General features: G+C 52.3%; 1 protein-coding gene across 1 annotated transcript in view; it reads right to left on the reverse strand.

Annotated features, from left to right (window-relative positions):
* The window catches only part of FHIP2A (FHF complex subunit HOOK interacting protein 2A), a 41,235-nt gene extending 18,280 nt beyond the window's left edge, over positions 1-22,955 (reverse strand). The window contains exons 1-5 of the mRNA XM_055119230.1: positions 22,767-22,955; positions 13,296-13,374; positions 8,358-8,527; positions 5,159-5,263; positions 4,580-4,702 (exon numbers count right to left, since the gene is read on the reverse strand). Coding sequence (XP_054975205.1) covers positions 4,580-4,702; positions 5,159-5,263; positions 8,358-8,527; positions 13,296-13,374; positions 22,767-22,811 — 522 coding nt within the window. The 5' untranslated portion in view covers positions 22,812-22,955. The remainder of the gene's footprint in view (positions 1-4,579; positions 4,703-5,158; positions 5,264-8,357; positions 8,528-13,295; positions 13,375-22,766) is intronic.
* Between the last annotated feature and the right edge of the window lie 2,279 nt (positions 22,956-25,234).

Here is a 25,234-nt window from a genome sequence, read left to right on the forward strand (position 1 = left end):
ACCGCCGCGTGGCATCTGGCCAGGGGGACACTTTCTCCGAGACCCTTCCCTACATTCCTCCTTACACAGCCGCTACTCTGCGGTGGGTTTTTGCTGTTCCCGGGATCAATCCCGAGGTGCTCGGAATTCCAGCCCCTCCCCAGCCCGCCCGCCCCAAGCCCACGCACAGAGGCGCTGAGAGAGCTGGTGTCCAAGGCACAAGCATTCCAATGCAAGAGTGGACATCAAATCTGGGGGGCTAGAGAGAGCGCTGCGGGCAAGGACCCCCGCACCAGGAGCAAGCCCTGAGCACAGCCGGGGGAGGGAGGCCCGAAACAGAGGAGAACCAGACTGTGCCTGAGTCAGGACGTGTGGGAGCCCCGCCCCTCCTGGATGCACAAGTCACAGGAGAGCCTGAAACCTCAGAGCCCAGGGCAGCCCCTGCATACAAAGCACGCACCCCTGCACGCACCCCTGCTCCCGGGACTCTCCTGGGGCCCATGAATCACGTACTGCTGATATAGACCGTTTAGACCAGCCTCCGTCAACCAAGGGACATACGGTTCCCTGTGGTCCTCCAAGATATTCCACGGGGCCACAGGTGGAAACCTCACACATGGGGTGTGGGCTTGCGAATGACCAGAAGGACAGGGACAAGATGCGGAGGGGGGCAGGGTCGGGAGAAGGCTGACAAGCACTGGTGTAGACCCGTCTTCCCCAGGTTTCTGGGGAACGGAGCGAGCTTAAAGAGCCAGAGCCGGTGCCCGGCACGGGAGAGGCCGAGGGTCCGCCCTGGCACTGAGGGGGGGTGGGGGGGTCCGACCGCTAGCACTTAGCGGGAAGCGCCTAACAACATGGCCCCTAAAGAAAAAACAAGCGGAAATCAGAGTCCTGCTTCCCCCCGTCCCCATCACACTGAATTGAGAATATCCGGTGCCGGGTCAAGTGATTCTCAGGTTGAAACACTCGGCTGCAATCAGGAATCGCTACCTTCCCTGGTGTGTGCTGGGGCCGCTCAGGGAAACACAGCACTCCCCAAGTCTCTTTCACCCACCCCCGTTCCCGAACCACAGCTCCACAATCCCAAACTCAAGATCTCAGGACTCCAGTTAGGATATCAGAATGACTGCAGCGTGTGGCTCTGAAAGCAACAGCTCCGCCTCCAGGCAGGCTCCGTGGGCTCCCTCCTGCAGTAAGCATGTGCTCGCGGGGCTCAAGCACGAGGCTCCTTTCTCCCACGTTCCACCCAGACCAGATGGGACTCGCCTGTGTCCCCGGCCCTCCGGCCCTGCTCGGGCTGCAGCCTGTCACTCCGGGCCACTCCGGGCCACTCCCTCAGCTCCCTGCTTGTCCTTCTACCGTCAAAGGAATCCGCTAAACAAGTTGGATTCCTGAGGACACGCAGACCACGACACGCCGATTTCCCTGCTCAAAGTCCTGCAGAGGCTCTGCATGGTTGTTAGGGAAACACACTCCACATTCTGCCCAAACCCTGGCCGACTCCTGCTCTCACCTGCCCGGGCCCTTCTCGGCCCAGGCTCCCCAGAGATACCAGTTCCTGACCCCGAGCCCCAACTGTTTCGCGCTTCCTTCCTTCCTCTGCTCACCCACTTAGGCAAATGTGTGTCAAGGCACCTTCCCAAGAAGCCTCTTCCAGGATGGCCCACACAGCAGAGGCTGCCTGCTCATCCCTCAACACTGGCCGGGCCCGTACCCTGCATCTTGCTCTGTCTCCATAGCCCACATCTGAGCATCCCTCGTAACCTCACACCAGGCTACAGACTCCTGCAGGGCAGAGACAGGGACTAACCCACTCACCCTGTGCCCTCCCCTCACAGCTCACACAGGAGGGAATGGATGGAAGAGAACGACCCCAGCGAAGACATGCGTGAGAACTGCAAGGGGTCTGTGTGACACCTGTACTTAGGAGACACAGATGCGCCGACGGAAGATTCATACATTCGCTCAGTACATGTTAATTAAGCAGTTATTATGCACCCTGCCAGATAACAGTGACACTGCAGGGACCCAGAGATGAATGAGCTAGAATCTTTGTCCTTGAGAAGTTCGTGACAAGCAGGAGAAAATAAAATGTGTAGAAAAAAAAAAAAAGGGCTGGAGTGATAACACAGTGGGTAGGGCCGCCTTGCACGCGGCCGACCCGGGTTCGATTCCCAGCATCCCATATGGTCCCCTGAGCACGGCCAAGGGTAATTCCTGAGTGCAGAGCCAGGAGTGACCCCTGAGCATCACTGGGTGTGACCCAAAAAGCAAAAAAAAAAAAAATGTGTAGAAAGATGGGGCCTGAAACATAATTCAGCGTGTTGGGTTCGATCCCTGGCATCCTATATGGTTCCCAGAGCCGCAGGAGGGATCCCTGAGTGAGGAGATAGAAACCCAGAGAACTACTTTATAAAAACAAACAAACAAACAAACAAACAAAAAACCCACCGGGTCCCCTGAGCTTACTGGGAGTGAGGCCTGACAGCCCGGGACCTGGAGGAACTAGCACAGCTGGGAGTGGCCCCACAACAAACAAATGACACAGGAAAACTAAGGCACCTATGAAACAACTAAGAAACAATTTTAAAACAAAACACAACAAAATCCTGTCAACAAGACTAACAATGATGAGGACCGAGGACCGAGAACAATGGGGACTTCCCCACAGTGCCAGAGGGAGCCAAACGGGGAAGCCCGTCTTGGCTAGTTCTCAGGAACATAAATACACAGGACCTGGCAATCAGACACCTGGTCCCTTACCCACGAGAACTAAAAACCTGCGTCTACCCGAGTGGGATTCACAGCCGTTCCTCTGCGGCCCTCAACCCCTCCCCCCCCCCGACTGGGTGAGAGAGGAAGCTGCTGGGACACGCAGCCAGGACAGGGCTCCTCACCGACCCAGGACCCGACTCAAACGGCAAGGGATGCTGGACATGCTGAATGTGGGCAGTGGGGACACACCGGTGCTTGTCAAACTCAGACGAGCAGGCCCCAAAGAGGGAACTGACTGCATGGACCTGAGGCAGCCGTCTCCAAAGAAAAAAAAAAAAAAGAGAGGGTGTGTGTGTGTGTGTGTGTGTGTGTGTGTGTGCATGTGTGTGTGTGTATGTGTATGTGCGTGTGTGTGTGTGTGTGTGTGTGTGTGACTGACTGCATGGACCCGAGGCAGCCATCTCCAAAGAAAAAGAAAAGAGAGGGTGTGTGTGTGTGTGTGTGTGTGTGTGTGTGTGCATGTGCGTGTGTGTGTGTGTGTGTGTGTGTGTGTGTGTGACTGACTGCATGGACCCGAGGCAGCCATCTCCAAAGGGAAAAAAAAAAAGAAAAGAGAAGAGGTGTATGTGTGTGTGTGTGTGTGTGTGTGTATGTGTGAGAGAGAGAGAGACTGACTGCATGGACCTGAGGCAGCTGTCTCCAAAGAAAAAAAAAAGATAAATAAGGGGAAGGTGGGGTGTGTGTGTGTGTTTGTGTGCCTGCATGGACCTGAGGCAGTCATCTCCAAAGGAAAAAAAAAAGATAATAAAGGGTGTGTGTGTGTGTGTGTGTGTGTGTGTGTGTGTGTGTGTGTGTGTGTGTCTGCATGGACCTGAGGCAGCCATCTCCAAAGGGGGAAAAAAAACATAAATAAAGGGTGTGTGTGTGTGTGTGTGTGTGTGTGTGTGTGTGTGTGTGTTTGAGCACACCAGTGGTGCTCAGGGACGCTGTGAGCTACCAGGCATCAAACTGCAAGTGACTTATCCCCTGTACCATCTCTCTGGTCCCCAAACAAAAAGATTTAAAACTGGAACATAACACAATGAAGTTATTTCTTTTGAAACATTCCTTCCTTGCCAGGGGGTGGCGACTGGTGAGTGTGGGATGACGATGGAGGGAGAAGGGAGGGTTGGGAGGAAGGAAGGGGTGGGACGAGGGGGAGGGATGAGGTGAGGAGACCATGAAGCAGACCCCAAGCTGGCTTGGGAGTCGGGGGCTTAAACAGTGGAGCTCAGCCCTGGCGGTGCAGGGCGGGGGGGTGTCTGCTCCGGCCTCCTTGTGCTTGGAGACCGTCTGTCTTCAGTCCTGTCTCATATCGTACTGTCTTCAGTCCCCAAGATTACTCAAGAGTCAAGTCTAAACGATCAACTGGTTCAGGGAACTCGTGGCTGGCGGCGATGGCTGAGCGTGTCCGCTGGAGAGGCACCTCCCGGCTTCCCGTCTGGCCTCACCTCCACACCGCAGCCCGAGCCACACCTTCAGGCACAGGTGACCACAACTACTACGGCCCCCGAGGCTGTCCTCAGCGCTCCAGGGCCCTCCTACAGGAGGGGCCGAGCTCCGTTTTGTGAAAATCATCCTCTCGTGACAGTTCAACTAGAAAGGCAACAGGGAACTGAAAGACAACGATGCTGGCATCGTGTACCCGAAGCGCTGGTGTCCACAACTTTGTCAAGTCTACATAAACAACTCAGTTAAAATCTTCTGGACGGAGAGCAAGTTCTCTGATATATATACCCATAGATGTAATTCATTCCTTCTAACACGAATCACAGAACGGGTTTCCGTGAAATGTTTAACCCTGGACGCTATCAGACATGTACCATACCTCCAGACATGACCATACCTCCAGAAAGAAATTAACCAGGTAGGGATCTTGCTTCAGCTTCGCACACACGATACAGAGAAACTGGATTTCCTCATTTTCCGTTGGTGTTGCAAGGACTTCACCACAGAGCCGAATCAACTTCTGTCCAGAAAAAAAAAAAGTCTTTAATTTTAAACTTAAGTAACAGTGTGTACGCATATAATAGCCAACCATCTACCTTAAAGATACTTAAATTTTCAAATAATGCAAATACTCTTAATTCAGACAGAACACTATTTACAATCGCCTATATAAAAATTAAATTACTAAAAATACATGTTTTAAATTAGTTGCCTTAAAATGCTCAGGAGTTGCCCGAGACTCCCTCCTTTAGGAAGTCCCGAGGATAAAGGAAAAACTCTTGTTTTAATGTATTTAAGAAGAACTCTAAAGCCACGGAGTTCACAGAACACAGTGCCACGCCGAGGGAGCTGAAGCACCTGCTCGTGAGCAGGGGAAAGCTTAGAATCACTCCCTTTACGTCTGCTCACGACGGCGTGTGACGTCATTCCCGACCGGAAGCGAAGGGCCCGAGCGCGGAGAGGGCGAGCCACGCACCTGGACGGGCCGGTGCACGTTGATGTGCGGGAGCAGCGGCTGCCGGATGCGTCCCAGGAGCTTCGTGTAGAAGACCAGCACCTGCTGCTTCATCCCGGGGGGACACTGCGGGCACAACGACACAGAGGCTGGGTGTGAAAAAGGCATGCTCCCCTCTAACCCCGCACGGGGGAGTGCTCCCCTCTAACCCCGCACGGGAGAGTGCTCTCCCTCTAACCCCGCACGGGGGAGTGCTCCCCTCTAACCCCGCATGGGGGGAGTGCTCCCCTCTAACCCTGCATGAGGGAGTGTTTCCCTTTAACCATGCATGAGGGAGTGCTTTTACCTAGCCCTGCATGAGGGAGTGCTCCCCTCTAAATTCCATCCGAATGAGATCCTTCTTTGCTCTGGGCACACTGGCGCTGCCAAGAGCTCTACGCGGCTCTGTGCCTGGGTTTCGAATCTGGGCCCCCGGCATGAAAAGTATGTGCTCAGCCCATGGAGCTATCTCTGCGGCTCATCATGAATTTTTATTTTTTTAATTTTTATTTTTTATTGAATCACTGGTCTGGAGCGATAGCACAGTGGCTGGGCGTTCGCCTTTCACGCGGCCAACCCGTGTTCGATTCCTCCGCCCCTCTCGGAGAGCCCGGCAAGCTACCGAGAGTATGGAGCCTGCATGGCAGAGCCTGGCAAGCTACCTGTGCATATTGGATATGCCAAAAACAGTAACAGTAAGTCTCTCAATGAGAGACGTTACTGGTGCCCGCTTGAACAAATCGATGAGCAATGGGATGACAGTGACAATGAGGGTGATTGAATCACCGTGAGACAGCCCACCACAAAGCTACTCATGATCAGGTTTCAGTCATACAGTGTTCCAACACGCATCCCTCCACCATGTAATTTCCCAGCACCAGTGTCCCCAGGTTCCCTCCCACCAGCCCCCAACCCCGTCCCCCCACCAGCCTGCCTCCATGGCAAGCACTTTTCTTGGCCCTTTCCTCCCTCCCTCCTTCCCTCTCTCCTCTTCTTCTCTCCTTTCCCTCCCTCCTTTTGGGCACTGTAGTTTGTAGTACAGATACTGGAAGGTTATCATGCATATCCCTTTATCTACTTTCAATACTCAGTTCTTATCCACAGTGATCATTTCCAAACATTATTGTCACATACTGGTTCCTTCTCTGTCTTACCTACCCTCTGCCCCATACACACTTGTGGTAGATTCCAGCCACTGACCAGTCCTGGCCCCTGTTTTCCTTGGCTTTGGATATTAGTCTCATAACTAATACACACACACACACACACACACACACACACACCACTCCCCCCCCCCCACAAATGAATGCAGTCGATAATGAAATTCTTAACCAAGTATTAATGACTGGCACTAGAGAAATAAAGTCACATCTGAAAAGAAAGGTGGTTTGAGAGGTTGAAGTGACATCAAGCTTCTTATAATCTAAATGCCAGGGTGACAGGAAATGATTACAGTTAACACTGGCCAAGTCAAAGGCAGAATCTTCTTTCTTAGACTAAGGGCATGTAATCAGTAATATAGTACCAGCTGTGAGAATAAATGAAGGCTTCTAATATGTATGCAATTTTTTAAAAAGGAATCTTATGGAATAAACTGACGCCACTGACTTCAACGATACTGTTTTCAATTACTTGCAAAATTATTTATATCATTACAGGCAAAGAATGTTTTCATAGCATGCTTATTGTCTTCAGTATTTTCTGAAAAGTACATAGAGATATGGTTACTCACATGAGTGAATGGATAAAAGAGTATGAATTAGAAGGGAAAAAGAAAGGAAGTATGAATTAACAAGGTTAAATTAATTAATCTGTTTCTACTGCCTCACACTTAAAATAGTCATGAAATGAGTACTCCAAGGCAACATCACAGATATGCTATCTGGCAACATATAACAATAATTAAAGGCACAATGTTGCTAAGAGAGCAAATACTTTCCATTACTCAGATAAATTAGTATTTACAACCATCCATTTCAAAATGGATACAACTTTGAAACTGTATTAGTACAATTACCAATTCAAAAAAGTCAAATTATCTGGGCCGGAGCGATAGCACAGCGGGTAGGGCGTTTGCCTTGCATGCAGCCGACCCGGGTTCAATCCCCGGCATCCCATATGGTCCCCCAAGCACCGCCAGGAATAATTCCTGAGTGCAAAGCCAGGAGTAACCCCTGAGCATCGCTGGGTGTGACCCCAAAAAGCAAAATAAATAAATAAATAAATAAATAAAAAGTCAAATTATCAAGTTCAAAAGTCAGTTTGTGTTCAATTTAGTGATGTATAAACCCTTTCTTGAAAGGAAAAGGAAAAGGAAGGAGAAGAAGGAACTGCAGGGTATTAAATATGTTGCCAAGGAAATAAAAAAGGAGTTAATTTTATTAAAAATAAGTCAGAGTCTTGCAGATTTAAGTAGAAGAAAATTCTCTTCAAGAATTTACTATTCAGGGGCCAGGGATGTGACCCAGTGGCAGGATATACATGCTTTGCACATGTGAAGTCCTGGTTCAAGCCCAATACCACACACAACAGACACACACACACCCCTGTTCTTGAGGCGGATATTTAAACATATCTATTCATTCTGGTCTTTTCTAGATTGTACAATGTACGCCACTCAAAGAGCCTGGCAAGCTACCGAGAGTATCCTGCCCACACGGCAAGCTACCCTGGCATATTCAATATGCCAAAAACAGTAACAAGTCTCACAATAGAGACGTTACTGGTGCCCACTCTAGCAAATCGATGAGCAATGGAATGACAGTGACAGTGACAATGTATGCAAAAGTTTCTCAAGATTCCTTAGGCCTACAAATTTCCTTTTTCCTCCACGTATCAACAGAGTTAATGTTAAAATCATCGAGATGCACTTTAAGATTAAGACAAATAATTCCTATTTTCATCACCCAACTTTCAGTGGACTCCTTATTTCCCTGGAATCTGGGCCCGGGTACCTGGTGCTTCCTTTCACACATGCTTTCCTGGGAGCTCCGCGCTCTCTGCAGAGGCTCTCTGGGACAGGTAACCCCGTCTTTCTTCCTCAGCTCAGACTCAAACCTGCCGTGCTGAAGACCCACCTCTGTGATTCAATGTAGAGCGTGGAAACTGCTTTAGCTCTCTGACGTGACTGCATATGTGACAAGCCTAGGGGACACGACACGGGGGGGGGGGGGACACTTACATCAGCCTTCCCTAAGGTATATAATGTTTCCAGGATCTTGTGATGCAGCAAATATTCCATACACGGCCCCGTCTCTCCAGACTCCCGTTCATTTTCTTCTTGTACCAATATATCTAACATCTGTTCCAGATGAGACGGAATATTTGTGTCGGTCACTGGGGCTTTATCATCTAAATAACAACAACAACAACAACAACAAATTATCAAACCAACATTTAAACATTTTCACTTTCAATGAACTATTTTTTGTTTTGAAGGCCATCCCCAAAGTGCTCAGTGGGTCACTCCTGGCGCTGCACTCAGAAATGACTCCTGGCAGGCTCACCTCCATCCCCGCCTCCATCAGTTAATCCATCAATCCTTATAGCGCAAGGGTTAAATTAGTCTTTAAAAATTCATCGAACGTTTAAATACAAGACAAATTCAGCAATGCCAAGTTCTTCCATCTCTGTTGCCATTTCCTTGGTGTGCCTGTGTCTGTTCAACACCACCCCATTCGCCCTGGACCTGAGATGTTGCAGCGTCTAGAGGTAGCACTACGGACTCAGAGTAAACCGAACCACTTATCACGAAAGCCCGGGAAAGAGAGGGGGCATCCTAAAAACCTCACTTAAGAAAAGGGCCCCACTCACTTCCAGAGAACATACAGGTGAAACTGAGTCTGTGTGACAGGTGTTAAGCGCCTGGCTGCTGAAATGAGAAACCCTGGATTCAAATCTCCGCCCACTCACTTTGGCTGGACAGCCCAGGACACCCCCATCACCAGGAAATGGAAATGAAGCAAGCCCATGCCCGCATGTGCCACCTGACTTCAATGACATCACAAGTCAAAGCCCAGTGTCACGGCAGGTGTACAGTTAACATATGACGGTTCATTTCACAGTCCTCTAAAACGACTAGCCTGGTGTTAGTAAGAGGCCATTTGTAAGATCACTTGAAATTTAATTTTAAAATATTTTCCCCCTATAACTGCAGGCTTTGTATCTACGTTCATTGTTGAGCATGCGCTGATGATAGTAACTAACAGGAAATGATCAGAAAGGCTTATTAAATTGAGAAATAAACTATAGGGATTAAAATGCTAGCTCCCTAGACAACAAGACCCATTTCTCCAGTCTACGCGCCTGGCTCCTAAGCTATGCTTAGGTCTCTGAGCCTCTGCCAGTGTTATTTTTTTTTTTTATCCAATAAATGTCTCTCTATCTCCCTCTTCAGTCTTTAAAGTCAAGGTCAGGGTTTGGTGGCAGCTCCATCGGTTGGAGGGATATTTTGCACACAGGATTCCTGGGTTTGGATCTCGTCGTGCCCAAAGGGGCCTCCCAGCACTGGCCCCAGAGGCAGCTGGCCACCTCCTCGGCCAGCCACTGCCTCCTCGAGGCCTTTCCTTCTATCTGTGTCATCACTAGGTCCCTGAAGAGCCCTGAAGCAAGAACTGGATCCTTCCCTGCAGGACACTTCCTTAAAGCCAAGAGGGGGAAGACTCAAAATATTTCGTTGAAAAGGCCAATTCCTCTCGAAAATTACTTCTGTACACCTGCTACCTAAATACCCAAATAAAGTGAGAAATGATGTTACACATTTAAAGATACATATTATTCTTTAAATATATAAATACCAGTGGCAGGGTGATATATCACTGCACATGTATCAATATATATGTGCGTACATAAGTGCGTATATATGTAAACGTGCGTGTGTATATGTATATATATGCACATATATACAGTATGATTCTGACTTACTGAATAATCAGCAAGTATATTTTAAAAAATACAATCCGGGCTAGAGCAATAGCACAGCAGGTAGGGTGTTTGCCTTGCATGTGGCCAACCTGGGTTTGATCCCCAGCATCCCATATGGTCCCCCGAGCACCACCAGGAGTGATTCCTGAGTAGTAACCCCTGTGCATCGCCGGGTCTGACCCAAAAAGCTAACAAAAAAAAAAAAAACCAAAACCCACAATTCGGGGTCAGAGACAGTAACAAGCAAGAGCTAAGGTGTGTGCATGCCGTGGAACCCGGTTCAATCTTTAGACCCACGAGGTCCGCCAAAGACTGCCCGAGTGACCCCAAACACAGGGTCCTGAGAAGCCCCTGGGCATAGCTGGGAGTGGGCCCCAAATCCAAATAAAAATAAGAATTTAAAAATAAAATGCTGAGCCCAATCCCCTGGCCCACAGTCTGCCCAGGAAACAATTCCCCACTCTGTGCGCTGGGCCTTCCGGTGTGCGGCCGGGGTCTCCACTGCCCCCCACCCCGCCCCCACTACTCTAGCCCCCATTCACAGGGGACAATCCAGCTCCGCCACCTGCTTTCTAAATAAAGTTGCACTGAAACAAACTAATTCTTGTTTCCTTTAGGTGCTGATGACTGTTGGTGGGTCATAAGGATAGCTGGGAAGTTGCAAAGGGGTGGGAGGGCCAAGCCCCTGGGATATTCCCAACCTGAGAATCTCATTCTTTCACATTCCTTGTCACCTGTCATTCCCAGTGCCACCACACCAGTCACGCGTGGATGAGCACGGCAACTCCAGGCAGTGACCTCCGAGCAGCAAAGGGAAGGAAAGAGGGGGTGGGGGGCCTGGAACTGTCTCTGGTTGGGTTTGGGGGCTGCCGCCCGCAGTGCTCAGGGGTAACTCAGAATGGGACTCTGCCTGGAGGGTGTCCCCAGTGGCGCTCAGGGGACCAGGTGGAGGCAGGGATCTCCCGGCCCGAGGCGCTGCCTCTCAGTCTTCCACCTCATGGAGCCCTCTCGCACGAGCACTGCTCAAGGAGGCGTCTCAGCTGAGAGTGGGGCTCGGCGGGAGAATATCCACCTCACGCCCTGGGTTCGATCCGCAGCACAGCCCCAGGGAAGACGGGTGACGCCAATCCACGTGGCCCATTCAGGGCCTCCGACGGCGTCATGGGCTGAGCACTTTGCACGCGAGAGGCCTAGCTTCATCCCCAGTACCACAGGGGCCCCTGGGCACTGCTGGGAGCGACCCTCCAGTTCAGAGCGGTGCTTGATGGGCTCCTGACCAGCAACAACGGGACGTCATTCCCATCAGCTCTTCTCTCATAGCCCTGCCCTCACCGTGACCCTAGACAAGAGGACTAACTCCGCGAGGGCCAGCAGCCCACACTATTCACTGCGCATGCGCCCGGCCCCTCTCCCGGCCCCCAGGCCTCGGCTCCTGCACAGATGCCTTCGACCTCACTGGCGACGAGCAGTTTCCTTTGCCTGCCACTGATTTCATCTTCCCAATCTCTAAACGTCCACTGAACATCAAAGCCGGGGGTCCAAAGTCCAGTCTCTCCCGGGCAGCCCGAGCTCGGCGCCCGCCGCCTTTCTCTCCGATGGCCTCACCCCGAGCCAACCGCATCGGCCTCGCAGCCTAAAATCCCACGAGTCCTGTTTGGACCCAGACTCCAATTTTCAACTGTATTTCTGACATATCCAATTGGAATGGACATTTCAAACTTAACATGCCTCAATATTCTTTCTGGGGGACAGGGGAGGAAATGACACACCCAGCAGTGCTCAAGGGTCAGTCCTGGTGGCACCAGGGACTGTCCCGGGATTAACTCCACGCAAGGCAGATATCTTATCCTAGACTGTCTCTCCAACAGCCCAGAGGCTCTTACACACCTGGTTCTTCAGCTGTCCCTTTCGCAGGTGACCTTTTAAATTTTCCCCACTATCTAAACTCAAAACTGCAGATAGGCCCCGAGCTCATATTCTCACTGCCCTAAAGGAATCGTTCCTGGCGGAGTCACAGGTGGGAGGCAGGGGATCGAACTCAGGCCCGCCGAGGGCAAAGCAAGCGCCTTACCCACTGGACGTGGTCATCTTCTCTCACACCCAGCCCTTCATCAAAGCTCCCTTCCGAACAAACCTGCGGGCAATCCCTCCCTGCCCCCAGGGCAATCCCTTCCTGCCCCCAGGCCCCTCCTGAACTTTCCCACTGGCTTCAGCTGGCCTCCCTTCCATCTAACTTCTGCCTACCAAAGCCAGAGGGATTCCGGTTACAACAACAGGTCACATGACACCTCTTAGGGCTCCCTGGCCTGGCCGGGGCCCTGGGCCCGGCTCCCGAGGCCTGCGTGAGCCACGGCGTGCCGGGCCTGGGTCTCCCACCCGGCTTCTGGGTCACCGAACTGCTGCCAGGCCCTGGAACAGGCGAGACAGCCACGCGCCGTGGCCTTAGGGCCTGGCACGGGGTCCACTTCCTGAGACACCCAGGCCCCGCGGCGTGCTTCCTCTCTCCGAGAGCTGGGGCCCAGAAGTCACCGGGTTGGCGAGGCCTTGTCTGACCTGAGAGGTCACGGCCCCGAGGCTCCAAGCCCACGCGCTCCCCCGAAAACACTCGGCATTTCACACACGGTTTGCCTGCCTCCCCCGACCCAGTAGGGCAGGAATCTGGCCTGCGTGACTGCTCTGTCCCCAGGGCCCAGAGCAATGCCTACACATGACAGGTGTTTGGGACTGAGGGGCGAGGTGACCCGAGTCACTCCCAGTGGTGCTCTGGCCTGACTCCTGGCTCTGTGCTCGGGGGCCACGTGAGGTGCACAGGGTGGAACCCGGGTCCGTTAAGTGCCCGACCCCTGGACTGGCTCTGTTTTTTTTTTTTTTGCTTTTTGGGTCTCACCCGGCGATGCACAGGGGTTACTCCTGGCTTTGCACTCAGGAGTTACTCCTGGCGGTGCTCAGGGGACCATATGGGATGCTGGGGATCGAACCCGGGTCGGCCGAATGCAAGGCAAATGCCCTACCCGCTGTGCTATCGCTCCAGCCCCTGGACTGGCTCTCTGGCCCCGAGCGGCGGTCTGATGACTCTCAAAGAGGAGCTCAAAGTAAAACTGTTTATGAATGTACGTGACAATGACTCTAGGAACTACCGGGGACACGGGTCAGCACGTCAGGGATCCTGCTGACTCCGCACCAGCACGGCTCTCACCTGAAGTCTCGATGTAGTAATGGGTGATCGCCTTCCAGTGGTAAACGAAGTCTTCTTGCAAAGGAAGAGAAGGCGCGAGCTGCAAACACACACGAAAGACAGGACAATTAAGAGAATGGCATTTTCTTTTTTTTTTTGCTTTTTGGGTCACACCTGGCGACGCACAAGGGTTACTCCTGGCTTTGCACTCAAGAATTACTCCTGGCGGTGCTCAGGGGACCATATGGGATGCTGGGGATCGAACCCGGGTCAGCCGCATGCAAGGCAAACGCTCTACCCGCTGTGTTATCGCTCGAGCCCCGAGAATAGCATTTTCTTAAACAGTCTCCCCCGGCCCGGGCCCCCAGGTCTTAACTGGAGTTTATCCACTAATGAACGATACAGAAACAAAAGGGAAATCCGGTGACTTTCAAGCTGATTCCAGGTGTCCGATATCAAAGAGAAACAAAATGAGTGAAATCCCAGAAAGTAAACAGGATTTATTGAAAGGGCAAACAGTGTTGACAAAAAGTTGTCTGTCAACAATGCTATTAAACCACCATAGTAGTTTCTTCCCTCCGCCCCTGAAACTTGTTTTCAAACATGAGAGCATTAAAAATGCAACACCCTAGTACTAAAGGGTCAGTGAAATGAAATTATCAATAACCAGGGATCTTTGTACCTAGGACTTTGACAGGCTAGAGAGCACAGCCCCGCTCTGTAATTAGTTACACATCACCAGCAGCGGCTCAGACACCAAAGTCAACCTACAATCAGATGGAAACTGCTCCTGACTTTCAGTAACATAGTTATAGAAAACTTTTTTTTTTTTTTTTGCAAAACAACTACTTGACTGAGAAACTACCAATTTAAATTCCACAGTCAAAAATGCCCTACGGTTCAGCCCAGTCTCTGCCCAGCAGCTAGGGCTGGGGGTGGACGCAGGGGCCAGCGGTGAGGGGGACCGAGCAAAGGCCTGGTCAGTCTCCAGCCCTCACAGCGAACTTCAGGGCGTGCCGCCCGCCTCCTCAACCCCCAAACCCTCTTCCAAATTTTAAGACCAAAACGACAGACATTTTTTCAAGTCTCTGCCTCACAAGCAGGAAACTTACTTACAAGGATTTCAAATGTGTGCTAAAGGTCTGAGACTATCTGGCTGTACCTTCCGGGAGGTTCTTTTCCTCGACCAAGAGTGAGGAGGCGGGAAGGCGCCCCTGGTCCCACTCGACCAGCTCAGAACCGCAGGGCTGCCCCTGCTAACGTCAGAACAAACAGGCTTCTATTCTGGGGACCCACGCCGCGGCGGGCTCTGTCACCTTCCACGCTCACCAAGAGGTCGGGGCACCCCTCGACTTCTGGGAGTCCCCAACAGAGAGCTCAACGTGCAAGCCCAAACAGCGTCACGCTAGTGAGCAAAACAGGAACACGGGCCGCAGACATCCGAAGCGTTTTTCAACCCGGCTGAAAGAGACATAGGGCAAACGTGGGTCTGAACAACGCTCCACCTGGTAGTGCCCGCTGGCCGGCTCCTGCCAGTCACCCCACTCTGCAGTGCACGGGAAGGGATGAAAAGAACGTACGAAGCCGTCTCATTTGCAAGCAAAATAAGATGACTTTTTAAAAGAGTTTGATGAGCTCTGTCAAAGAGCTTTAAAGACAACCAACCACAAACGCCTTTCGGATGACGACCCTTCAGAGCGGACCCGCAGTGGCAACTAGGGAGAGAGCACCGCCTTCTCTGCAGCGGGATCCTCGGGCTTGAGTTCCCAGCACCGACAGGAGGGAGCCCCCCCGCTGCGGGTACGGATCCTCTTAAGCAACAAAACTCAAGTTAAGGAAGAAGAAAACTGAGCCCGGGAGAACAGAACCATCTTCCTGACAACTCCAGTTTATTTCGGGGTCACACCTGGCAAACACTCAGGACATACTGCTGGCTCTACGCTCGGGAACCTCTCCTAGCGGTGCCTGAGAAGCCCTATGGGATGCTGGGGCTCGAACCCAGGTCAGCTGTGTGCAAGGCCAATGCCCTACCGGCTGTACTATCTCCCCAGTCCCACTCCTGACAATGTTAGATTGAAAAAACGTTTTAGTCAGCTAAGCTAGCTATCTTTAGAATCCGTTTCATCTTAGATGTGTAGGTGTGTACGTTTGTGTGTATATGCGTATGTGTGTGTATATGTACATGCATATACAGTTTCTGTGCTGGTGTTTGTAAGTCAACTTTATTCACAATTGGGACGTGTCCAAGTGGAGACAGCTCAGAGGGGTAAGAGCCCAAGTCTGACCCCAGGTAGCACTTGGCCCCCAGAGCACCAGTGCAGCCCGGGGTGCTGCTGTCCTCCCTACCAGCACCCCAAGAGTGGCCCTCAGCACGACAGGTGGCCGGAGCACCTCACTGCCAAGCGGCCATCGCCCGGCCAAGGATCACTGGGAGTGGCCCCTGGCGCACAGGCGCTGCTGTGTAGGTCCCTGCAGAAGGAAAACTTAAGGACGGAAAAAAACAAGTGCCGGGGCTGGAGTGATAGCACAGCGGGTAGGGTGTTTGCCTTACACGCGGCTGATCCGGGTTCGATTCCCAGAATCCCACAGGGTCCCCTGAGCACTGCCAGGAGTGATTCCTGAGTGCCTGAGCCAGGAGTAACCCCTGTGCATCATCAGGTGTGACCCAAAGAGAAAAAGAGAGAGAGAGAGAGAGAGAGAGAGAGAAGCGCCCTGGCTCCTGAAATGCAAATATGCCACATGGTTACAATGTCCCCAGGCACCCTCTGGGCCTCCAAGGAAGGACAGCACCTGGTCAGGGCACAGCGGTAACTCAGAAGTCGTGTGTGTGTGTGTGTGGGGGAGGGGGGGCGGCTTACAGCCAGATCACAGCAGGAGCCGGTGCTGGGGGCGGGGGACACATCTCTTCCCAGGTGTCAGCAAGAAACCTATTTTAGTTGACAAGGAAACATTTCTAAATTGCTAATAACTTGGTTTAGCAACAATTTTGCTCAAACAGGAATAAATTTCCTTATTTATGTAAAACTTCCTAATAAATGAGCTCCTTTCATTACTAATTCTAACATGCAAATCACCTATTTTATCACTGCATAAAATAGAGCCCGGCACGCTCCTGAGAGTATCCCACCCCCACGGGCAGGGCCCGGCAAGCTACCCAGTGTATTCGATATGCCAAAAACAGTAACGATAGCTCTCATTCCCCTGACCCTGAAAGAGCCTCCCATCGTTAGGAAAGACGAGTAAGGAGAGGCTGCAAAAATCTCAGGGCTGGGAGGAACAGAGACGTTACTGGTGCCCACTTGCGCAAATTGATAAATAATGGGATGCCAGTGATTCAGTGATCACTGCATAAAAAATGATTATGCTCTGGTAAACCCCCCTCAAAAAAAAAAAAGAGAAAGAAAGAGAAAGGAAAGAAGGAAAGATCGGTGAATCAGCAGAGAGGATTCAAATCGGTGATAACTTTTTTTTTTGCACTTTTGTTGCAGTACCAGGATTATACGATAGTGTTGCTTACACGTCTCATACCTACATCATGCCAACAGCACACTCACCGCCTGGTGCCCGTTTCTCTCTACCAGTGTCCGGCAGGCCCCTCCCATAAGAGCTCAGTTCTAGACAAAATTAGCATCAACTTCTTTTCTTTTCTCTTTTTTTTTTTTTTTTTGGCTCTTGGGCCACACCTGGCTGTGCTCAATTAGGACTTCCTCTGCACTCAGGGATCACCCCAGTGGTGCTGGGGACGGTGGTGAGGGGGAACCACTGGTGCCAACTTACTGAATACAGAAAATATTACATTTCTGAAAGCCCAGGCAAGTGGCCACCTCTGCCCGAACTGGCCCGGGCTGAGCGCGGCTGGGTGGTGCCTTCTCAGGAAGGTCCCCAGGGCTCCGCCCACAACAGTCCCCCTCCGGCTCCAGGTCCCCTCCGCGAGGGCGAGGCTGCCATCTTCTCACCCCGGAAGCCCCCGTTTCCCACTCAGCGGGCACACAGCTAGTGTCACCAACGCTCAGGGGGTGCCTGGGCCAGGCTCTGCGGCTGCCCTGTGCCACGCCGGCCCGAATTCTCACAACAAGCCGCGACTAAGGACACCTCACGGTAACCACAACCCTGGGATGTCCCTCCGAAGTAACCACCAGGCTGGAGGCCTGACACTGGCCATTTCCCACCAGCGCTGGCCTTGCACAAGCCACACAGTGACCACCTGGTCTGGCTGCATTTGCCTGAATCCCGCCCCGGGCCCCCAGATCTTTGAAAAAGTCCACCCGAGGCCTCCTCTCGCCCGCCGACAGCTTTAAACATCTGCCCCCACCCCGACAGAGCCGGTCGCTCTCTTCAACACAAAAACAAGGCTGGCTGACGACCACCGAGCACGAAGCCGTCGTGCAGAGGAGCTCATCTCCGGTACTTGTCGCGCATGGGGCAGTGCTCAGGGATCACGCCTGGTGGTGCTCAGGGGAGCATAACAGGGTGCCGGGGAGAGAAGGCAGGTTCCCTGCGTGCAAGGCCAGCGCCTTGACCACTGGACTCTCTCTCCTGCCTCCAAGTTCATCTTAATTTTTACAACAACTGCCTGAGACAAGTGTAAGGGTTTCTAAATTACAAATAGGAAGCGGAAACGTACGAAGATTAAGTAACTCGCCCAGAGCAGAAGCAAGAGACAGAGGCGGGAGCTGGGGCCCTCCATCCTTGCACCCTGGGCTGGCTCTCCCCACGGCCAGTGAGCGCCCCGTGAGCAAGGCCCCAGAAGGCCTGCGGCAGGCACCCAAGGCAGACTCATAGAACATCTGCTGGATGAATGGCTGCAGCTACAGACGGCAACAGTGGGAAAAGAATAGCACTGTAGCACTGTCCTCCCGTTGTTCACGATACACTTAAGAAAACACTACAGGGGCTGGAGTGATACAGCACAGCAGGTAGGGGGGTTGCCTTGCACGCGGCCGACCCAGGTTCGATTCCCAGCATCCCTTATGGTCCCCCGAGCACCACCAGGAGTGATTCCTGAGTGCAGAGCCAGGAGTAACCCCTGAATATTGCTGGGTGTGACGAAAGAAAGAAAGAAAGAAAGAAAGAAAGAAAGAAAGAAAGAAAGAAAGAAAGAAAGAAAGAAAGAAAGAAAGAAAGAAAGAAAGAAAGAAAGAAAGAAAGAAGGAAGGAAGGAAGGAAGGAAGGAAGGAAGGAAGGAAGGAAGGAAGGAAGGAAGGAAGGAAACACTATATATGTATGCTTGGAGGTTTTGATCCCATTGGCAGAGTGGACTTAAAAAAAAAAATGCCGGTACTGGGGCTGGAGAGACACAGCTTTGCCAGGTAGAGCACTACTTTGCCACAGGCTCAATCGCCAGCACCCCACAGGGTCCCCGGAGCCAGGAGTTACCTCTGAGCACTGCGGGTATGGTCCCCAAACCATACAGAAATAAAAACTGCTGATCCCGGGGCTAAGGGTATGGTTCAAAGGGCCTTTCATACAAAGGCCAGGAGCTTGATCCCTGGCATCAAGTGACCCCCCGTCCTCGCCCCAACTCCCCCACAGACCCAGGGGCCAGGAGCACTGAAAGAACTTTCAGGTCTACACCACTGGGACTGCATTGCTGGAAATGTGTCCCCTCCGCCGACCCCCTTGGGAAGCCCAAAGCTGAACAAAACAAAACACCAAGAATTTCAGGCCTCCACAACTACCATCACCTATTAACAGCAATTCTTGAAAGAAGACGTTGCACTGCATTCAAACTGCCAAAAACAAGTTCTGCTGAAACGGAGTGAAAGAGGAAAGCCTTTCTTCCTGAGCTCGACCCGTCCTGGTCATCCTCCGGGAAGCTCTGCCCTCCAGCCGTGCCACTGCCAGGCCCTTCCACAGAACAGCCCCAATCAATGACGAATCAATTCCAAAAAAACAAAACCAAAGCAAGCAGGGTTTGCTGTGGCGGACGACGGACACACAGTCATTCTAATGGCCTGTGTTCCAGGCCTTGGGGTGCGGGAAGAGGGGCTAACCTCAGAGGAGATGCCGAGAGGGACAACTCACTGGTGTCCCGGTCCTGGGGATTAAAACTCTGGGGCGCCCTTGGGTGGGCGGCAGGCTGAGAATCACACCAATTCCACAGATCCCGGAGTTCCTGGAACACGTGACCGCATATGCAGCCACACGAGACCTCCAAATGCCACAGTCCTGACAGCCCTCAGCAAATACTGAACGGTACCAACTGGCTCTTCACAAATACTGAACTGCACTAACCAGAAGGTGGTTAGTTTAATTTTCCGCTGGAAAATCTGTGCCAAAAGGAAGACTGGCTTTTTTTTTTTAAGAGGCAGGAATTACTTTACAATTTCTGGCTTTGACCACAGTATGAATTTAAACTAGCTTGCTTAATATTTTCAAATCTTAAAAAAAGGAAATGTGACCCCCCCCAAGACCAAAAAAAAAGTGAGGAAAACAGTAAACCTTATTTAAATGAATCAAATGATTATGTATCCAATCAACCCTTAAAAATCATTTGAAGGTTGATCCCATTTGAAAAAAGAAACCTAAAAAGTCGGGGCTGGGAAACAGCTCAAAAGGCATGAGGGTGCCCCAGGATCCATCCCTGGCACGTGGTTCTCCTACCACCTCTAGCTGGATGCTCCCAGGAACTCAGCCAGGGTAGACCCAGAGTACTCCCAGGTATAATTCCCAATCCAACGGAGTTAAAAATATCAAATATGGCTCGAAAAATAGTTCTAAGACAGACTCCCACAAGTTTACAAATGCAAAAGGTCCCATCAGCATTCACGTCCCAATGCAGTATCCGAGCAGGCTCCCTGAGCACAGAAATCACAAGGACAGAAAAAAACGCATGAAGAGACAGGCAGAGAACAGTGGGGAGGGCGCTGGCCATGCTGCCACCAACCTGCATTTATTCCCTGGTACTGCGTATGGGACTGGAATGATAGCACAGCGGGTAGGGCATTTGCCTTGCACCCGGCCGACCCAGGTTCGATTCCCCCATCCCTCTCGGAGAGCCCAGCAAGCTACAGAGAGTATCCCGCCCACACAGCAGAGCCTGGCAAGCTCCCCGTGGCCAAAAACTGTAACAAGTCTCACAATGGAGATGTTACTGGTGCCCACTCAAGCAAATCGATGAACAACGGACAACAGTGCTACAGTGCAGTGCCACTGCATATGGATATCTGAGTAGAGCAGGAGGAAGCCCTTCACACTGCCAGATGTGCTCCCCCAAACTAAAATTAAAAAACGCTAGTGAAACCACCAGAGAACTGCCAAAATTAGTTTCAGAAGAATATGCAAGCAAATAAACTGAAGGGAACCTATGGGAATCAATCTTGAGCTAGGACAAAAAAAAAAAAACAAAAAACAAAAAAACAGCCCCTACCAAAGGCTGCTTTATTGATCATGATGATTTCCTTGCCAAGAGAGAACGCTGAAAGGGGTTAAAAAAAAAAAAAGCAAACCAAAATGTTTTCATAAGATTGAACCTCCAATCAAGATAAACTGGGAGGCAGTTCAGGTAAAAAATAACCATAAGCAAATAAAAACACTATTTCTAAATACAATTTATGAGTTGATGGATCAGGCGAATATAATCCACTAAGCCTTTTTCTCACTAACTCAGCAAAAAAAGTGGATATCACAGAGCAGGGTCAAACAATTCAGATAGATTACAGGAGAGAAAGAAGACCAAAAAACAAAACAACAACAACAACAAAAAAAAACAAAAAAAAAACCCAGGCTTCAGGACAAAAATGAGCTTCCCCAGGAGAGCTTGAAAGCCATCTGTCTTCTTCTAAGTACTCATTTCTGCAACTATCAGCCTGACACAGAATGCATACAAATAATGTAACAAATTTCCATTCCCAATTATCCCAGGTCAATGCCAAAACTTAAAGACGCTTGGTGTAAGTGAAGGAATAAATGCATTCACAGCACTGCCTTTATGAATATAAATCCTCTCCAAATGGGCTGTAAGATGGGCTATGTCTAAGGAACACGGTCAAAGCTTTCTTAAGGACGGAAACGTGTCACTCTCGGGCTTAATACCTTTAATGATTAAAAACCCGTCCCCACCCACACCCCAAGAACTTGGAGCACAGCTCAATTCATTAGTAAACATTTGTCACCTAGCTTTTAAACTACGCGTTACCAGACTTTTCATTGTTAAAACAATGTTTACATCCATTGTATCCTGTAACCTATCTGACCCTAAAAAAATTGGTCCCACTGCCAGCGACCAACATGAACAACAACAACAACAAAAAGCCGTGTGGCTTTTAAAGCTGTTCCATCACACACCAGGAACGTCCAAAGAGAATGACATTAAAAAAAAAAAATTAGCCCAGCAGCCGTTTCTACCCCGGATGCACTTTCCGATGGGGGCCTGGGTGGGGGCGGGGTTCTCCCCGGGGAGGGCGGGAGAGCCGAGCTAGACGCGCGTGGCCCCTGCGCCCCATCTTTCTCTCCGGGGGTCCCGGCCGCCGGGCTGCGGGGCTGGATCCGGCCCCTGCCCCAGGAGCACAATCGCAGGACGAGCCGAGCCCGTGCAGGAAGCGCGGCCGCGACGGAAACAGATGGTCGCGGGCCCGGCCACTGCCCGGAGCTGTCGCGTCCCCGCCCGATGAGACCCCCCACCCCAAAAAAACAGAACAAAACAAAACACTCCGCCTTTCACCCCGATTCCGAAAGGTGCAGCCGAATCCGGTTGCCGGTGGCCTTACAAGGGGTCCCGGAGGGCCGGGGCACACCTTTCCTGCACCCCACCCACCCCAAGCCCCTGAGACCCCCGGCGACGCTTCTTTTGTCTTGCTCCACTTCCCCCCCAACCCAAGAGCAGGTTAACGGTCAGGGCGGGTCAGGGCGTCCGGGCGAGCTCCCGGGGACCCCCGCCAGGTACTCGCCTCGCCGCACAGGGAGCAACGAGTCCCGGCCGGGTCGGGAGGGCTGGGGGTCCCTGAGCGGAGAGGGTGAGGGTCCCCGGATCGGGAGGGTTGGGGGTCCCCGTGCGGGGAGGGCGAGGGTCCCCGGGTCGGAAGGGTTGGGGGGGGTCCCCATTTGGGGCGGGCGAGGGTTCCCGGGTCGAGAGGCCGGGGGGGGGGGTCCAGTGCAGAGAGGACTGGGGGTCCCCGGCGGCGGCCGAGAGCGGGGGTGAGAGCGGGAGGGGGTGGTGGCCCGCAGAGTGGCCTGGCTCGGAGGCCGGGCTGGACTGGGCCGGGCCGGGCCGAGGCTCCCGGGGCTGGGTCCCTGCTCGGCGGCCGGGCCGGGCCGAGGCTCCCGGGGCGGGGGTGGCCCTGCTCGGGGCCGGGCCGGGGCTCCCCGGGGAAGGGGGGTGGCCCAGCTCGGAGGCCGGGCGGGCCGGGCCGAGCCGGGCCGGGCCGGGCCGGGCCGGGCCGGGCCGAGGCTCCCGGCGGGGGACGGGGGGGTGGCCCTGCTCCCAGGCCCGCGCCGCAGGCCCGCGTAGGCCGCGGCGTCCCCGGGCTGGCGCGCGCGCGCCCCGGGCCTCACCGCCTCCACGGCGTGCTGCAGGATGGACGTGAACTTGGAGAACATCCTGTCCCGGGACTGCAGCAGCCGCTCCCGGGACGACCTGGAGAGCTCCTCGATGCGCCGCCGCCGCCCCTGCTGCGGCTGCCGGGGCCGCTCCAGAGTGAAGGCCGGTGCGGGCCGCGGGCGGCGCGCGCGGGGCCGGGCGGGCGCGGGCGGCGGGACGTGGCGGCCGGGCCGGCGGGACGGGCGCTCGGCGCGGGCGGACGGGCGCTCGGCGCGGACGGGCGGGCGCGGGCTCCGGCTCGGACACGGTGGCAGTCGCGCTCTCGGGCCGCTTCCGCCCGCCCTGCCCGCCACCGCCTGCAGGGGGCGCCGCGGGGGGCCGGGAGCGGCCGCGGGGGGCGGGGGCGGCCGCGGGCTCCGCCTCCGCGCCGCTGCCCGCTCGGGGCGCCGTCCTGCGGGCTCTCCCGGGACCTCGGCCCGCAGCCGGGAATCCCCGCAGGAATGATTTCTGGGTGAGCAAGTTTAAAACAACAACAAAAAAAATTTCGGCCTTTCGCTGCCAGCGTTGCTTTCTCCCAGACGATCCGGGAGGGAAGCCCAGCCCTAGAGATAGGTATTTATTTATGTCTATCGTGTGTACTTGTTACTATATATAGTAACATACCAGTACTCTCTATTCACAGCCTGTGACACATCATCACCAGCCTTCTACTGGGACAAGAGGGACCTGTGTCTGCAAAGTTGGATTTCAGAAAGTATGACTAACACGTCCCAAATACATATATGTATATGTATATATATATATATAAGCCTGCCATATATATACTTATATAAAAGCCCAGCCATATATATATAGGCCCGGCCATATATATTTTATATATTTATATTAACATATATTTATAGACATAAATATATATTTATGTCTGCGATCTTATATATATATATATATACGCCCAGCCATATATATTTATATAAATATACACTTACAAATATATATGTATATATGTGTGTGTGTGTGTGTGTGTGTGTGTGTGTGTGTGTATATATGTCTGTGCGTCTTGGCAGGGCAGATTGAAAAACACGCAGTTCCAAAGGCCCCATGGACCTAGGTAGGGCTTGAATGCTAAGAATTATAACAAATCAAGCTACGCAGGTAGAGTGGCTTTGCTCACTCTAAAATGTGTTCTGGGGCCTGGAGCGATAGCACAGCGGGGAGGGCGTTTGCCTTGCACACAGCCAACCCCGGTTCGATCCTCGGCATCCCCATACCCCCAGGACACCACCAGGAGTAATTCCCGAGTGCAGAGCCAGGAGTCACCCCTGAGCATCGCTGGGTGTGACCCAAAAAAGACAAAAATCGGTTACAATCATATAAGCTCCCTGTGGACCAATGGGCAGGTGGTTCCGGAGATCTGTTGCATGTTTGATAGCTGGGCACGGTGCATTTCCTCGATCAGGTGATCCTGGAAAACCTGCGATCGGTCAAAGCCAAAGCACGACAAGCAGGTTATAACCATATAACCATATAATTCATATAACTCGAAGCCTGTAAAATGGCCTGTGGCCAACTAGTTAGGCCCTGGAGAAACCCCAAGGCACTGCAGAGTGTCTGGTCGGGTTGATGCAGATGACACAGGTGTCCCGAGAGCTGTTTCTGCTGCTGGCGGGCTCTCATCCAAGGGGCCTTTAGGGTCCTGATAAGGGGAGGGTGGGGTAAGTTTGCACCACCCCAGATGACAATGTATGTTTAGAATCGAGTCTGTAGAGCCAACAAAAGGCAGAAAGGGCAGTGGGGATGTGGGGTTTGGTGTTCTGGAGGTGGGTGGCCTGAATTTAGACCCCCCACAACATTGGCAATTTATCAAAGCAATTTGTTTCACCTTGTGGGAGGACTCTCCTTTTGTCCCCTACAAGGCTTGGGGCGGGGCAGCCAATACCCACCTCATGAGGTCGTGTGGGGATTTGTTGACATCTGTGAAACACTGCAACTGTTCCCAGTTCCGAGTAAGTGATACCTAAACCTTTGCTATTATCAATATTGTTACTATTGGCGATATTGGTATTTGACAGAATATTAGAGCCAGAAATCAAGGTTTCAGGAGGGGACTTGAAGTTCATTGAGAAAAAGAGTTCCATACATTCATTAACCTGAAGGCGTAGTGAGTGGTAGAATGTCAAGTGTTAAAATTTTAGCATAATATCCTCCCTCTCTCCCCCCACCACCAATTTTTTGTTGCTTATATCCTAGCTCACCGGTAAATTTGACCCTTGAAGTGCTGTAGGCTTCCTTTTTTGATGTTTTGTTTTGATTTTCATTTTTGGTTCTTGGGGAGCACCAGGAAGTGTTGACCCTGCTCCCAGCTCTGCGGCCAGTAGCAGCCCGGATATCACTCCTGCCGGAACTTCCTTTGTTTCTTGCTACAAATCGAAACATACACTGTGGTTAGTCCAGTCTGCTTCCATCAAGAGTGGGTTTATTAAAT

Source organism: Sorex araneus, chromosome 11 (assembly GCF_027595985.1).
Source record: "Sorex araneus isolate mSorAra2 chromosome 11, mSorAra2.pri, whole genome shotgun sequence".
Classification (NCBI taxonomy): Eukaryota; Metazoa; Chordata; class Mammalia; order Eulipotyphla; family Soricidae; genus Sorex; species Sorex araneus.